The 17,890-nt window shown below is 35.7% G+C and overlaps 1 protein-coding gene across 3 annotated transcripts in view; it reads right to left on the bottom strand.

Moving 5' to 3' along the window:
- The window catches only part of pcsk5b (proprotein convertase subtilisin/kexin type 5b), a 94,545-nt gene extending 78,690 nt beyond the window's left edge, over positions 1-15,855 (bottom strand). For 2 of the 3 annotated variants that reach the window (XM_073818527.1, XM_073818526.1), the window contains exons 1-5: positions 15,369-15,855; positions 13,764-13,868; positions 12,324-12,467; positions 7,824-7,967; positions 3,319-3,395 (exon numbers count right to left, since the gene is read on the bottom strand). In XM_073818527.1, the coding sequence (XP_073674628.1) occupies positions 3,319-3,395; positions 7,824-7,967; positions 12,324-12,467; positions 13,764-13,868; positions 15,369-15,539 (641 nt within the window). In that variant the 5' untranslated portion in view covers positions 15,540-15,855. The remainder of the gene's footprint in view (positions 1-3,318; positions 3,396-7,823; positions 7,968-12,323; positions 12,468-13,763; positions 13,869-15,368) is intronic. The other variant, XM_073818525.1, reaches the window with a different exon arrangement.
- Positions 15,856-17,890: the final 2,035 nt, after the last annotated feature.

Below are 17,890 nucleotides of genomic sequence, written 5' to 3' on the forward strand. Positions count from 1 at the left end.
GCCAGAAGAGGAGGAGAGTTTGATTGGCTAAAGACTCGCCAAGGATCACAGCTGGAAAATTGCAGAAATTAATCAAGTCTTGAAGTCAGAAAGCCTCAGAAAATTATCAAACGGCACCTACATCACAACAAGCTGTTCAGGGGGGTTTAAAAAAAAAAAAAAAAAAAACAGAACTGGGTTCTTGGTCAGATGAAACTAAAAAAATTGCATTTTGGCACACATGAGATGGGTTGAAAGGGATGCACAGAGATAAAAAAAAAAAGTACCCCATGTGTGCAATTAAATATATTGCTGTATCTTGTATCCCGCTGGAGGTGCTAAACATCTAGCAAACAGCAACAGATTAAAAAAAATAGGTTCTGCATAGGCCCTCCCAGTTCTCTGACCTGAACTCTATCAAAAATAAAGAGCAGGAAATTAAATGCTACAAAAAAAAATAAAGTAGGATATGCCCAATTTAAAGGTGTTAACTGCCACATAGTTGTCCATACTACTTTTATGAGGTGAGAACTTTTGAACTTTCTGCACTCAAGCCTCACAGAGACAGAAGCAGCCAGGACAGGAGGTGGATGGTATTCTATAGAGCGTGTCTACACACGCTAACCTAAACCTCCCTCTCAGTCTCCACCGCACACTTCCTCCTGAAAACAGTGACAGCATCAAACACTCCTCTTTTCCTTGGGCCACGGAAATACTTCTAATGGGGCTCCTGAAAGTGTAAATTAAGAGGGGGAATAGTGCTCACGACAGCAAAAGACTCATGCGTACGTGCACTCACTAAAAGGGGGTTTGTGGAGCATTTAGAGGCGTCTGATACAGGCAAGGCAAAAATCACTAATACTATTGCTCATTATTAGGGATAAGTATTACATTTCAGCACATAACCCATCCCGCTCTATTTAAGCTATGGACATGAATCACACCTCAAATCGTGCAGATTGAGGAGAGGTGTGCTATCACTTTTCTGAAGTAATAATATAGGGGGGAATCTTATAGACAATGGAAAATAGGGGATAAACATTACCATTTAATAAAAAAAAGTGATTTCTTTATATTATGGTAATGAGAATTGGTGGATGGCAAATGTGCCTTTTTGTCATAGAAATGGTCCTAAAAAAGTAACATTTTATTTACACAAAACCAGGGGTAATATTGTTAACTAAAATGATTAAAAATTAAAGGCTGAATTTAAAAGCTAAAATTAAAATTTAATTATTAGATGAAACATATAAAATTAACAGAAATGAGAAATGTTGCCTCTGCAACTAGCTTAAATACGTTTAAGCTAAAACTGAACTGTTGAAATTGAAGCTAAAACTGGAAATACCTGAAATTTAATTAAACCTACAATAAAATTAAACTGTATTTATAAACATAACTCCATAAAAATAGTGATTACTTAAAAGTAAAAAAAGCTAAAAAATTAAATTAAAATTAAGTTAAATTAACTGATTTGCTGAAACATAAAATGAACAAAAATGAGAAATGTTGCCTCTGCAACTAGCCTAAATAAGTCGAAGCTAAGACTAACTGAAACTAAACTAAACCTACAAGACAAATTAATAAAAATTAATATTAGCAATAGCAATATTTAAAAATAAAACTCAATAAAAATGACAATTACTCAAAACTAAAAAATGAAAGGCTGAATTTAAAAGCTTAAATTAAATTTATTAGCTGAAACATATAAAATGAACAAAAATGAGAAATGTTGCCTCTGCAACTGCCTTAAAACAGCTGAAGCTAAAACTAACTGAAAACAACTAAAACGTAACTATAGCTACAAAAATAGGAATATTTAAAAACAAAACTCAATAAAAATTGCAATTACTTAAAACTAAAATTACCAAAAGATGAAAGGCTGAATTTAACAGCTGAAATTAAATTAAATTTAAATTGTATTAAATTAAATTAAATTAAATTTAAATTGTATTAAATTAAATTAAATTGTATTAAATTAAATTGTAATAAATTAAATTATTAGATGAAACATAAAATGAGCAAAAATGAGAAATGTTGCCTCTACATCTAGCTTAAAATAAGCTGAAGCTAAAACTAACTGAAAATAACCAAAGCTATTACAGCTTTTAAAAAATTAAACCGTAATAGCAATGTTTTAAAAAATGTTCAATAAAAATTGCAATTATGTAACATGAAAAATATTTTAAAAAAAACGAAAGGCTGGATTTAATAGCTGAAATAATTAAATTAAATATTAGATGAAACATTTAAAACTAAATAAAATGAGAAATGGTGCCTCTGCAACTAGAGGGAAACAACAAAATATAATATAATATAATATAATATAATATATATAAATTAGATTAAAAAATAAAATAAAAATAAATCAAACCTTATTAGCAACATTAAAAAAATGATTAAAGAAAATTGACAAAATTAGCTACTAAAAATGTAACTAAAATGTAAATGGAAAAAAATAAATGGCAATACAAAATATTCATAGAAACTATAATACTATTAAATATTACTTTTTTGTCTTTGTTCAAATGTTGAAAGCTATCTGTTGCAGTACAGAGCTTTGTGAACATTCTTGGAAATTTTGCCTCTTGTGTTCTACGAAAGAAAGAAAATCATAAACATCTGGAATGGCATGAGCGTGAGTAAATGATTGGGTCATTTTAGGTCATTTTGGGTTGCACTACTCCATAATGACAGCAGATGAGGTTCAGTTTTCGCTCATCAGTTGCAGAATTGCATTGCACTGGAGCTCCAAGAAGAAACTACAATGGCACAGAGGATCAGAGTCCGGGCCAAGCTTTCAGTCTGAACGGTCCAAAAAAGCTGCAGAGCCATCTGGCACAGGCTCACACACACTGGCAGAGTGGCAGCCACAAAAACACATGGGGGCCTCCACCCACTCACCAAACACACCCATATATACACACACAACAAATCAAATATCAACATTCACCAAACGCTTCCAAATACATACTGATCTCGTGCCAACACTTCCAGACACACACATAATCTCTCACAGAAAGCTAATTCCAAAAATCCCTTTTCGCCAAATAAACATGCCAAATACATTTACTTCTACACACGCCGATTGCGAGCCAAGCGTCGTATTTACTCACACACCTAAGAAAATCCTCAAACGCACAGAAAGCAAACTCCAAAAACCCACATTCACCAAACAAACATGCCAAACGCTCTTACTAGCGCACAGATCAGAAGCCAAATACCCACATTCACACACACCACGGAGAGGACTGTATAAACAAAGCCTTTCCAGGGTTTTAATGACCTGATATGCTCGAAGAATTGAGCGTGTGCGTGCGTAATAAACTTCACTCTTACTTGTTCTCATTACTGGCATCATATCGAGGCATGGGATCCATGTCATTACCGTTCACATCATAACTGGCCTCGTTATCCTGCAAACAGATCAAAGGAAGAATAAGACGCATGAGAACACGGTCACATGTGGATTTTGTCCGTCCATTATGTGAATGTGCCAGTTAGGACACTTAAAGTTCACCCAAAAACGAAAATTACTCCATGATTAACTGACCGTCAAGCTATCGTAGGTGTATATGACTTTAGTTTCGTCTTTCAGACAAATACAATTGAAGTTACATTAAAAAAAAATTCAAGCTTTATAATGGCAGTGAATGGCTGTTGAGATTTTGAAGCCCAATAAAAAGCATCTATCCATCATGAAAAGAATTCCACACGGCTCTGAGGAATAAAGTCCTTCTGAAGTAAATCAATGCTTTTGTGTAAAAAAAAAAAATCATATTTAAAGGGGTCATCAGATGCAAAACTCACTTTTACATGTTGTTTGAGCATTAATGCGTGTTGGCAGTTTGTGTACACAACCACCCTACAATGATAAAAATCCACCCAGTGGGATTTTTTTTAATCTTCAAAAGTAATAACCCCATTTTTAAAATCAGGTCATTCTCAACACAGGCCGCTCCCACGATAGTTGATTGACATGAGCACCTTACTTTGGACCCGCCCTCACCGAGCTGAAACAGTCCAACTTGAGCGATTGAGGTGTTCTGTTGTTGGATGTAATAATGAACATAGCAGTCGTCATTTACTCCCGACATCTGAGCCGCTGAAGATGCAGAGGATAACGTTACTTTCATTTTTAAAAGGAAAGTGCCGATCCCGATCTACATATGCGTTTATGTTCGTGCGAATCGTTCCTGATGCAGCTTCACCCACAGCAGAAGTGAGTATAAGGTTTTTTTATGCATCTTTGCAAATGGCCTTTCTTAATAATGTGCTTGTTGGCAAGTTTTGCCGCTAAACGCAGCTAAATGCGGCTGAAGTAAACATTACGGCTCATCATCCCAGGCAGAGAGGGGTGGGGCGAGCAGAGCTCATTTGCATTTAAAGGATCATGCAATAAAATGAGTTGATTTTTTGCAGAGCTGGTTTTGACAAGGTAAAAGGGTGTTTTTTTTACAGTACTATTGGAAGTTTTTAACCAAAGTATATTATAGACTTTTCATTAAGACCCTAAAGAATCATATGAACTTTTGGAAAATTGGCATCCAATGACCCCTTTAAAACTTTATGAACCATTATCTCTTGCTTTCACTAACTGCGATTACGGGAGAGTGCTATTCCAGCTAATGACACAGACAAATGCGGTGGAAGCACAGAGAAAAGAGCAAAACAAAACACCAGTCATGAATTAGAAGTACGAAACGAGGATTTGTAAAGAAAAATGTTGCAGGATTTCGATATAAGCCAAGAGGAGAATGGTTTTCGTTTGCTGTAAAAGTTTTAAATACGGATATTTTTCTTTCACAAACACATTGATTTGCTTCAGAAGGCCTTTAATAACCCCCCGGAGCCCTGCGGAGCAATTTTTATGATAGATGGATGCACTTTATTGAACTTCAAAATCTCAATGCCCATTCACTGCTATTATAAAGCTTGGAAGAGCAAGGATATTTTTTTTAATATAACTCTGATTGTATTCATCTGAAAGAAGAAAGTCATATACACCTAGAATGGCTTGTGGGTGAATAGCCTAAATCATGGGGTAATTTTCATTTTTAAACAACTATCCCTGAAAGTGAACAACACTTTTGGACTTGTAGATGTGAACATGAGGAATTGGAGTAAAGGGGAAATGTAGTTTCAGGACAAAGCTTATATAAACACAAAAACATCAGCCAATATACAAACAGTCTCTGCCTGTGTGCTTTGTTCAATTGCTCTGATCCAAGACCTAGTTTTAGGTCATCAAGGCATCATGGGTGTGCTCATATATTATAAAAAGTAGCCATCCTATATATACCAAAATTAGTCTTATTACTGGAAGACACCAATGTTTGTGAATGCACCACTGGAGAAAGCACTTGTGTGACCCTGGACCACAAAACCAGTCTTAAGTAGCGTGGGTATATTTGTAGCAATAGCCAAAAATACATTATTTGGGTCAAAATTATAGATTTTTCTTTTATGCCAAAAATCATTTGAATATTAAGATCATGTTTCGTGAAGATGTTTTTGTAAATTTCCTACCGTAAATATATCAAAACTGAATTTCTGTTTAGTAATATGCATCACTAAGAACTTCATTTAAACAACTTTAAAGGTGATTTTCTCAATATTTAGATTTTTTTGCACCCTCAGATTCCAGATTTCCAAATAGTTGTATCTTGAGCAAATATTTTCCTATCCTAACAAACCAAACATCAATGGAAAGCTTATTTATTCAACTTTCAGATGATGTGTAAATGATGTTTAAAAAAAAAAAAAAGACACTTATGACTGGTTTTGTGGTCCAGGATCACATATCATCATATTACAGCTTAAGCGTCATTGAATTTCTGTCAGAGTTCATTGCTGTCAGTCAGTTTGTGGATACCATTAAAATGAATGACAAGTGTGTAAACTAAATCCTACTTGCTGCTAAATTGTCTGTGACTTCTCTTATAAAACATGTGTAAACTCGAAAAATAGATGAAACCAAAATGAATGTTTAATGTCAGTTAGCTGATATGCTGTTTATTCATTAAATAAAAATCAGTTTTCCAACAAAAACAGTTTATTCAGTGTAGTGAATCATCTCCTCTATAGACATTCATTCATTTATTCATTCAAAAAAAAAAAAAATTCAGCCTCTGATCTCCTTCCCTGTGTACCGGAGCGTTACGCTCTTTTTTTGCTAACCTTGGAGGCATGCCTTAACGCGGCTTTGATCATACCGATAACTTGTTTTAGCCAAACTCTAAGGCAGTATCGCATATATCGCAGAATGCACTGCAACAAGCTCAATGGAGAAAAATTCAAGATTTCAGGTGAGACGAGAGAGATGTTCTGTTCAGTTCTAGAACACATCAATAAAAATTGCTCAATGCAATCAAAACGGCTTGTTTTACACCATATTGTAGTATGCAATATGTGTTTAATGCTTTATTGTACACTCTTAAAAGTAAAGATGCTTCACGATGCTATAGAAGAACTTTTTCTGTCTAAATGGTTCCATAAAGAACCTTTAACATCTGAAGAACCTTTCTGTTTCACAAAAGGTTCTTTGTGCGAAATAAGGTTCTTCAGATTATAAAAAAGGTAAGAAAGAGATGTTTTTTTAAAGAACCTTTGACTGGATGGTTCTTTGTGGAACCAAAAATGGTTCTTCTATGGCATCGCTTGAAGAACACTTTAAAGCACCTTTATTTTTAAGAGTGTATTGTGACATTAGCTTAGCATCATGCTAATGTTAACTCCATGGACGACCTCCTTATTTCTAGGGATCTCAGTAGTGCAAGTCTTCATAATTGGGTAAACCTTTTTTAGTGGTGAATGGAAACTACAGCAAATGTCATTTTTACATTCCCATTTTCCCCAATAGCAAAACTATGACGGCGTTTACAAAAAATAAAAAATCTAAAATTACGAGATTATTCTCAAAATATTACAACTATAAAGTCGAATTTATGAAAAAAAATAATAATATTTTGAGAGTATAGCCTGTGCATGCAAAAATGGCCCGGATTGAGAGCACCAGGAGAAGTTTTCCAGCCATGCGTTTCATTAAATTATGCTATTTTCTTTGTGAAAATCCCACCACCTACTCCACAAAAATGTGGCGTCCAATCTTTCAACAAAAAAAAAAAAACTAAAATATTCTAAAGGTTGAAGTGGACTCCAAATCATTCACATATTATTTCATTAACGTAATATTTAAACTTTATTTCTTGAAATATTAGGACTTTAATCTTGTAATTCTAGATTTTTTTGACATGGCACTAAAACGCTGTCATACAAAACAAAGCAGCAGTGCTAGTTTTCTAAAATTTGAGGAGAAGTTAAAGCTGCAGTCCGTAACTTTTGGCGCCCTAGCGGTTAATAAACAGAACAGGTTGTGTATCGTTTGAATTTTATCAAGTCTGATTTTAGTTCTGATTCTGCTTATCAATTCCAATTTTAAGCGATTCCTAATTCCAATATCAAAAAATCCTTTATCCATTAAGTATAGTGTAATAAATGTAAAGGAAAGGAAAATCAGCGCAGAGGACTATGAAAACACATTTTTGTAAAGAGCCTCTTAGGAGGCAGCTTTCTTAATTCTCAACAGTCATCCAGTCAGCTCACTAGGTTTTGGAACAGAGCAAGTATGTTAGAAATGCATACTGATATTCTGCTCTTACTATTTCTGCAGTACATATACAAAGTTTGCAAGGAATACCTGGAATGACAGAATGCATAGATCTTTACACAAAATTTGACTAAAAATGTAACCACTAATAAAGTATACAATGCAGAACATGCAGTATGCAAGAATTACATTCTAAAAAAAAAAAAAACAGTCATGCTCACAGAGATACACTTACATAGTTCTGAATGAGATCTGGGTGGTTCCTCTCGATGCCGTCATCCAGAATGGTAACCACCACATCCTTCCCCGTATAGCCTCTCTTCCACGCGCCAACGACATTCATGTCAGACTGACAGTTATGGATGTTATCATTACAGTGCTGCAAAGACAAAGATAAAAGAAGGGGTGAAAATATAATTAGTTGAAGAGTAACGTAATGCTCACACTACTGTTCAAAAGATTTTTTGTTGCTACTGTAGATGCATACTTTCATTCAGCAAGGATGCATTAAATAGTTCGAAAGTGACATTTATAATTTAACAAAATATTTAAACTTCAAATAATAAATGCTGTTCTTTTGAACTTTATATTCATCAAATGATCCTAAAAAAAGGCGGTTTTAAATATTGATAAGAAATATTTTTGAGCAGCAAATCAGCTCATTACAATGATTTCTGAAGGATCATGTGACACTGAAGACTACAGTAACGATGCTGAAAATTCAGCTTTACATCACAGGAATAAATTACATTTTACAGTGCCCTCCACAAATATTGTCACCCTTGGTAAATATGAGCAAAGGCAGCTGTGGAAATAAATCTGCATCATGTATCCTTTTGATCTTTCATTTAAAAATTTCACAAAATTCTAACCTTTCATTGAAGTAAAACAATGAAAATTGGGGGGGGGGGGGGTCTCATTATGAAATAAATGTTTTCTCTTTTTCATGTTGGTCACAATTATTGGCACCCCTAGAAATTGTCCAGCCATGACTTTCTGTTGCACAGGATTTTAAATATGAGGAGCACAAAAGCCAAATTCCCTTAATTGTCCATCACAAGGAGTAAAACCAAAGATCATAGTTCTGATGTGCAAAACAAGATTGCTGAGCTTCACAAAATAGAAAGTAGCCTAGAAGAGGACGTGTGTCTATATCATCATAATAGATGGTGAGGAGGAGACTTTGAGTGGCCAAATACTCTCCAAGGATTACAGCTGGAGAATCGCAGATATTAGTTAAGTCTTGGGGCCAGAAAACCTAAAAATTCAGCCCCTACATCACCACATGTTGTTTTGGAGGGTTTCAAGAGAAATCCTGCTCACTCATCCAAAAACAAACTCTAGCATATTTAGTTGTCAGATACAACTAGAACTTCAAACAGGACTGGATTCTATGGTCAGATGAAACAAACAAACAAAAAATACATTTTGGGCAGCAAACACTCAAGATGGGTTTGGTGCAAACGGATAAACATGCTCACATTTAAAAAAAAAAACAACTGCTGGATATTTAATGTTCTGGGCCTGTTTTTCTGCCAGAGATCCTGGACATCTTGTTTAGATACATGGCATCACGGATTCTTTCAAATACTAAGATAAAAAAAAATCTAAATTGTATACAAATTGTATAATGGGTCGTGTTTAGATATTCCATCAGGACAATGATCCAAGACAAACACAAAAATGTGTCACTGAGGACAAAATGAAGCTTCTGCCATGGCCATCCCAGTTCCCCGACCTGAACCCTTTAGAAAATGAGTGGGTGAACTGAAGAGGAGAAGCACCAACATGAAGCTGGGAATCTAAAGGATCTGGAGAGACTCTGTATGAGGGAATGGTCTGATCTCGTTAGGTGTTCTCCAAACTCACCAGGGATTATAGGAGAAAATTCAGAGCTGTTAACTTGGGAAAAGGATTTTGCAATAATTAGGTGCCAATAATTGTAGCCAACGTGAACTAGAGCTATTATTTCATAATGAGATTCAGATTCATAGCTGAATTTGCTCATATTTACCAAGGGTGCCAATATTTGTGGAGGGCACTGTATATTTGCGCAAATAAATGCAGCTTTCGTGAACATTATTTTACTTATATTAAAGCCCTTAAAAAAAATCTTCCAGACCCCCAAAGCTTTCAATGGAAATGTACATAGAAGCATCTTCTAGTTATTATTATATTAAAAAAATGACCAAGATGCAGGGTAGGGTGGATTCAAACCCACATCTCCCACGATAACCACAGCTCAATGTGTCTGCAACATGCATCCCAAACACAAGACCACAGTCAGAGTCAAATCTGCCTATTTTTGGTGCTCTAAAATCCCAAGCACGTGGTAACAAGCTAACATTATTTTTAAAACACATCTTAGTAAATTACTGCATCCTAAACACTGTTATTACATGCGTCACAAGGAACCAAACGTACAGTTTCATTGGGCCTAGAGTTGGAATTAGACCCCATCCTGGAAAGTCAAGTTTATTTGCTCCCAAAGTACAACTCGCAGGTCAACAAGCGAAACCTGAGCCAAATGGATGCATTCAGGTCAAAGTATTAATGTTATCTGAGCCATATTAACCATTGACAGAGCTGTAACAACCCATTAGAGAACAAGCGCTTAGTTCACTCTCGCCGTTTCGGGCGAAGCTATAAATACGGCCGTAGACAGAAAGTGATGACAACAATTGCTGTGTGCGCGATGACTCAAGGTTTCAGCCGCAGCCAAAGTGCAACCTTTCATACACCCTGGCAAATCTAAATGGCTGTTTACCACATAAAAAAAAAAAAAAGTGCAAGGATGTCTTCACATTCCCTACGTGCTGATGTACCACACCATAGCCTCTCGTGAGCCGAGGAACATGACAGCTACGAAAACAAGAGCCTGTTTGTACAATTACCTCACAGAAAATGTCATTATGTTAGAGCCTACAAAAGTTCAACGCATCTCTCTGGGTGGTTTTCGCATGTAGAAACTCGGCTAATCTGGTGTGACAGGCATCGTCCGCTTGGAGCGAGATTCAAACTGACAAATTGGTTTTAGTTAAAAACACCAAAGTTCGACTACCTGCCATTGCCTTTTAGTGAAAAGGCATCTTGAAAAGCAGATTGGCTTGGTTTTGCATTTACCCAACACAACATGATACAATGTCTTTAATGAAAGCATTCGCAACACATTTCAATTCAATAACGGCCCAGATTGCTGACTTAAACAGTATATTCAGCTGCAAATAACATGGGACGTGACTTGATTTCATCCGTCTGGATTTGAAGACAGTCTATAATATTGGATAGATACATCATAATATAATAGACTTTATCTCAAAGTTTCAACCTTGTTGCTATTACCGTTCTACTGATCACACAGCGTAAGGAATAATACATATTGTGAAAAATGCTTTACAAATAAATTGAACAGAATCATTTTCCCTTGTCTGTGTGCTTTTTCTAACATCAGCAGAAAATAAATACATTTGACATACATAAACATCATTTTCCCCCTCAGAATACTATGTTCTTGACGATTCATTCACTGTTGGACCTTGGCTAAGGAATAAGACTTGAACTCTATAATGTCCCATACTTTTTTTGGAGTAGAGTAGCACATGATGTATAATGATGATGATGAATACGCACTGTTTCCATCCATAGAACAAAATCATCACTTCCTGATAAACTGACACTAAATAGCACTAAGAAAAGTAGGACAAACCACTGAATATAGTAATTTTCATATATAATAAATTACTTTCAGAGGTGGATGCCAGCTGTTTGGGAACACAGTCTTGTATGAGGCAATTATAGAGAAATACTTTGCTGACAGACTTTGCGCAGACATTTTAGAATGACCATAACATTTCAGATGTTCAACATTTCCTGTCCCATAGCGTAGAGGAATTTATTCGCAAAATGCGGTTGCATCTCCCATTATTCGCATTAAAGGAGTAGTTCACTTCCAGAACAAAAATTTACAGATAATTTACTCACCCCTGTTTCATCCAAGATGTTCATGTCTTTCTTTCTTCAGTCATAAAGAAATTATGTTTTTTGAGGAAAACATTTCAGGATTTCTCTCCATATAATGGATTTCTATGTTGCCCCAAAGTTTGAACTTCCAAAGTGCAGTTTAAATGCAACTTCGAAGGACCCTAAACAATCCCAGTCAAGGAAGAAGGGTCTCATCTAGCGAAACGGTTATTTTCTCAAATAATTTTCAATTTATATACTTAACCTCAAATGCTCATCTTGTCTAGCTCTGCATCCTACATTGCTGCAGAAGTACCAACCCAGTGTTTTTTTTTAGTAAATAACTGATTGTTTTGCTAGATAAGACCCTTATTTCTTGGCTGAGATCGTTTAGAGCGCTTTGAAGCTGCATTTAAACTGCATTTTGGATGTTCAAACTCGGGGGCACCATAGAAGTCACCTATATGGAGAGAAATCCTGAAATGTTTTCCTCAAGAAACATAATTTCTTTACAACTGAATAAAGAAAGGCATGAACATCTTGGATGACAAGGGGGTGAGTAAAATATCTGTAAATTTCTGCTCTGGATGTGAACTTCTTCCTTAACCCTTTTTCGCACCATTCAAAAACCCAATTTTGTTTTTAATTTTGGTGTTTCCATCACTCGTTTCTGATGCGATGCTTCAAAATGCACATAAAAACAGAGCTATGGAAACACAGCTAATATGAGCAACTCAAAATAATGATGTAAAGCATGTTAATTACGAATACTCACTATGTACCACATACTGCTCCATTTAGCATCATTGAAGTAAATGGAGCTGGACTGGGCCATACTGGACTGTACAGGACCAGGATACGAGGGTTTATAATCTCGCTTTGTTCTCCTCTTCACCACTTGCTGTTGTACCCACTCCACCTGAGAAAGAACGAGAAGAGATCCTTTAGGATCTGACAAACACCAACATCTTTTCATGACATTTGTTTTCTTTAACATTCGTCTGATTAAATGCGACCCTGGACCACAAAACCAGTCGTAAGTAGCACAGGGTATATTTGTAGCAATAGCCAAAAATACATTGTATGGGTCAAAATTACAGATTTTGCTTTTATGCCAAAAATCATTAGGATATTAAGCAAAGATCATGTTCCATGGAGATATTTAGTAAATTTCCTAGCATAAATATATCAAAACTTAATTTCTGATAAGTAATATGCATTGCTAAGAACTTCATTTGGACAACTTTAAAGGTATTATCTAATTTTTTCGATTTTTTGCACCCTCAGATGAAGATTTTCAGGTTCAGAAAGCGCCGATTTCATCAAAAATATCTTAATTTGTGTTTCGAAGATGAAGGAAAGTCTTATACAATAATGAGAACGATCCCAATGAATTTTTGGTAATGAGAATTACGGAGGAAAATATGCTTAATAATAAAGAAGGTACTGTCACAATGCAAAAATGTGTAATAATATATAGCGCCAACTTTCCTCATGCAAAATCATACCTTAAATTTTCCTTTTTAATATTGGGGTTAAATATACATGTTTAGACAGGCTTCATTCATGTAGCTCACGCACACATTTGATCTAAATTCTACAGCTAAAAAAGTCCATTAATTAGTTTACACTTTTTAAAAGATTATTTCACTCAGAAATTAACATTATATCATTATTTATTAACCCTCATGCCTTTTCAAACCTGTATGATTTTCTCTCTTCCACCAAATAATGACTGGAAACGGTTATGAGACGCCAGTCGTTTTTGGCGTGTGATAAAGATATCACATCTTGAGACACCAGATTTCTATATATACAAATGTGAATGAGATTTGAAAGCTACCGTGAAAAAAAAAGTGCTGTTTGTCATTAGTATGTAATTTAGTTGTATGGAAACGAGCAGCATGAACATTCTCCTAAACATCTCCTTTTGTGTTCCACAGAAGAAAGACAATCAAACATGTCTTGAACAACACTGCGAGTAAAAAATGACATATTGAACAACACTGTGAGGTTTGCACTATGTTAACCCTCCTTTTCAAAATGATTGACGAATACACAAAGCATTGTTCACGAACAGAACAGTTTACTTGCTTTGCATTGCGCAACAGTTGTTTTGAATAGACTGCGAGTTCTAGTCATCGATGAGCAAGATCAGGAGTCCATATAGACCATAGAACACACAGGTGTGGGGTTGTCATAGTGACAGCCTGACCTTTGGCTCCATGGAGATGAAGCTGTGTGTGCCTCTGCTGAAAAGCGTCGACCTTTTTATCGTCCGGCTGTGGAAGAAATGGTAGTAGTCCGTCAGATCGCCAATCTACGGAAATGACACACAGAACTGTCATTTACTGCATTGCAATATCAGAAATATAGAAGCACATCACAAAATAACAGGTTGCAAAACAAGAGCCTAAACATGTTGTCATATTGTGTAACTATAAAAAGCATATTAGGGCAGGGACGTCTAATGTGTAATAATATTGGTATGAATACATAGGAAAGAGCTAAAGCAACGTTCACCACAAGCACGTTGAAACCGGCATGCATTATCAATAATTTAGCATGTCATTGACTGGAAGAGTGGTTACTCAAGAGGCTGTATCACTTTCCACTGAACAGATTCATTTGACAAGTGCAATAACACCAGGCAGCCATGACACATTCTCTACAGACTACTGTACTCCTCTGGGAGACATAAGTCTGCCATAAAAAACAATGACGCTTCAAGTCAATGATAAGCGTCGCCAGTTTACAGTCAATCAAATGGCCTCATGGTGCTTTGAAATTAACTTGACATAGGAAACTACTTCTTGTTCACAATCTCTACAACTGGCTCCTAAGGCAATCTCACATTCCTGGATCCTACAGCAGATTCCCACAGAAGGACACACGTCTGATGAGTTACAAAGTACAGGAGTTACTCTGGATGTGACAAGGTTGCGGTTGAGGAAGGACCTCTTCGCTGGCTCAATAAGCACAGATGAGTGATAAGATAGCAATTGTGAAATCAGAGACCGAAAACGGTCACAGTGAAATCTCTAACCACATGGCAGATCTTAGATTTGACATATAGGCTTGCTGAAGCACACAGCAAAATTTAAGGCTTCAGCATAAACTTACATTAACCTGTTATTTATTTAAATGCACTGGATAGCAAAACATATGATTAAACTGAAATATTATGAAGACTGTTTCTGGCTCCCAGAAGGAAGATGAAACTGAGACCAAGGCAGTGTTAGTTAGTTCTACAAAACTTGACTTAAATGCAAACATCTGCATTACATGTAATTGTAATATTTAGTATTCTAAGTCTTCTTAGAATACTAAGGCTTTTAACATAACATTTTCAGCATGTTACAGTAAATGTTACATGTCATGAATTCTCCTAAGGCTACTTGCAATGCATGACTTCAGTTTCTAACTTATTTTGTAATACACAAATATTTACTAACATTCATAACTAACAGAAAATAGCAGATATATCCACGCAGTAAAGTTTCAAAAACACCTGTTGTTGTTGGGAGTCAGCAGAGAGCTGTTTGTTCACTGGCTTTTACTCTGAGAACTGTATATTTTTGAGCTAAAAATGAGTCTTCAGAAAGATTAATTCAGACTGAAGTCTTAAAAACGTGAATTTAGCAGTCTGAACTATCATAACACAACTCTGTGAAACTTATGTGAGCTTCCAGCCTTGACGTTTGAACTTCAATCAAAGTGATAACACCGTTGAACTGAGTGGAAAGAGCAGTGGACGGCAAATCCGATGGAATAACACACGTGAAACGCTTGAAAACATGTTTGTGCAGGACTCACGTACCTGGCCCAGGTTTCTATACCCATATTTATTGGCGATATGGTCCGCTTGCTCAGGTCCGCCGGCTATCCGAACAGCCCAGTGGTTGGTGTAAATCCGAGCTTTGCACGGAGAAGGCGAGAAAAAAACCAAGCACAGCGAAACCAGGACGCACGGGAGGCTGTTCAAAACCATCTTTCGCCCTCTCTCTCTCGCCTCGACTCTCCCCAGCACCCCCGGTTTAGGAAAACAACCAAACTTCGTCTCGCCGTAGAGTGGGGATTCTCATAGAAGTGTCGCTTGAGCTCCACATATACTCAGCAGAGGGTGAGCGCAGGATTTAAACTGGATACGAGCCTCCGAACGCTTCAGCCTGCAGCGCATCGGCCGCACACACTCCGACGCCACGGAGAGAGAGACGCAAGAGTCTGTTTGCACAGCTTTGGCTTGATTTGTTCTCTCAAGACAGTGCCGTTACTTCTGCCTTTTTTTTGTAAAGTGGAGATATGGCTCTAGCGCCTCCCTCAAATAACTACAGAGAGAGTCGGGAGAGTACGGACAACGAGCCGTGTGGGGTTACCGGGGCTCCGCAGGGTCTTAAAGACACACCGCGTTCCATCAGCACAGATCCGGCTGCGTTGTCACATTTATCACAACCACGAGATTCCCAGAGCTTTCTGTGAACTTGAAGAATAACATTTACAAAGTATTGTTTTTTTGGGTTATTTGTATATTTATAGTCAGTCAGTCTGGTGGCCAGTCTAGATGTTTCACCGTTTGTTTTATCCCCATGATCAAAGACTTTCGAGAAAATAAGTCAGAATTGTGAGAAATAAACTCATAATTCTGTCAAATAAATGAATAAATAAAAAATAGAACTGCCAGACTCGTAATTCAAAGTAAAAATAGAATTGTGAGATGTAAGTTCTTGATTCTACGGAAAAAAAAAAATAGTTTGATGTAAGTTCATAATTCTGGAAAAAAAAAATAGAACTGCAAGATGTTCTCTTAATTCAAAGAAAAAAGTCAAAATTGTAAGATGTAAAATCATAATTCAAAGAAAAAGTCAGAATTGTGAGATGTAAACTCATAATTCTGGAAAAAAAATAGAACTGCGAGATGTACTCTTAATTCAAAGAAAAAAGTCAGAATTGTGAGTAAACTCATAATTCAAAGAAAAAGTCAGATTTGTGAGATGTATAATTCTGGAAAAAATAGAATTGTGAAATGTAAACTCATAATTCTGGAAAAAAAAATAGATTTGCGAGATATACTCGTAATTCAAAGAAAAAAGTTAGAATTGTGAGATGTATAATTCTGGAAAAAATAGAACTGCAAGATGTACTCGTAATTCAAAGAAAATGTCAGAATTGTGAGATGTAATCTCATAATTCTGGAAAAAATAGAACTGTGAGATATACTTCAAAGAAAAAAGTCTGTATTGTGAGATGTAAACCGGTAATTCTGAATAAAAATTGTATTGTGAGATGAAAACTCATAATTTAATGAAAAAAGTCAGAATAAGATGTAAATAACGTATAATTGACAGATAAAAGTCATAATTCTGGAAATAAATATTACGAGATGTACTCGTAATTTAAAGAAAAAAGTCAGATTTGTGGGATGTAAGCGCATAATTGAAAGAAAAAATAGAATTGTGAGATATAAACTCATTATTCTGGAAAAAAATAGAATTGCAAGATGCACTCGTAATTCAAAGAAAAATGTCAGAGTTATGAGATGTAAACTAAATTCTAGAAAAATAGATTTGTGAGATGTTTAATCATAATTTAAAGAAAAAAGTCAGAATTGTGAGATGTAAACTCAGTTCTGGGGGGGAAAAAAAGAAGATTTGTGAGATGTTTACTCATAATTTAAAGAAAAAAAATCAGAATTGTGAGATGTGAACTTGAAATTGCAAGACATTTTTCTCAGAAATAAAAAGTCGCAACTAACTTCTTAATTTTTTATCCTGTGGTAGAAAGCTTCTAAATGACATAGGATGGACAATATCATTGGAATCACTTTTTATGATTATTTTTTTCGGCTAATGAACATATAAAAACCTTGAAAAACCTACTGCTTATACATATCTTTACCAGCTATTAACTTTAGTGTGTAAATTTTGAGCTCTTTGCTGCCTACTAATTCCTTCTCTATATGATTTAGTAGCTTCCACATGTTTTTCCCGTGTTTTAGACAGCATAAATAAGCAGAACAATGTATTCAGTAGTACGCTAACTGTGCAATCCATGATGATGTTTACATCCGAATATTGCCAAAATGGCCGCACATATGGGTGAAGTAAGTGCAAACCCTCTATAGTTGTTGGTTATCCTGGCCTGTTTTAGTACATGCATTGCTTAGTGACATGCAACACTTGATGCCTATTCTGGGACTATTTTCGTTTGTGGAGAAACAATATACAAACTGGTTATTTTGATTTCTGAAATATTTAATACTTTGCTTAAACTTTTTTTATTAAAAACAACAACATATTTAAAGAATACCAGCATGACTGCCTACAAAAAAAAAGTGTTCTTCTG

This window comes from Garra rufa, chromosome 15, assembly GCF_049309525.1.
Source record: "Garra rufa chromosome 15, GarRuf1.0, whole genome shotgun sequence".
Lineage (NCBI taxonomy): Eukaryota > Metazoa > Chordata > Actinopteri > Cypriniformes > Cyprinidae > Garra > Garra rufa.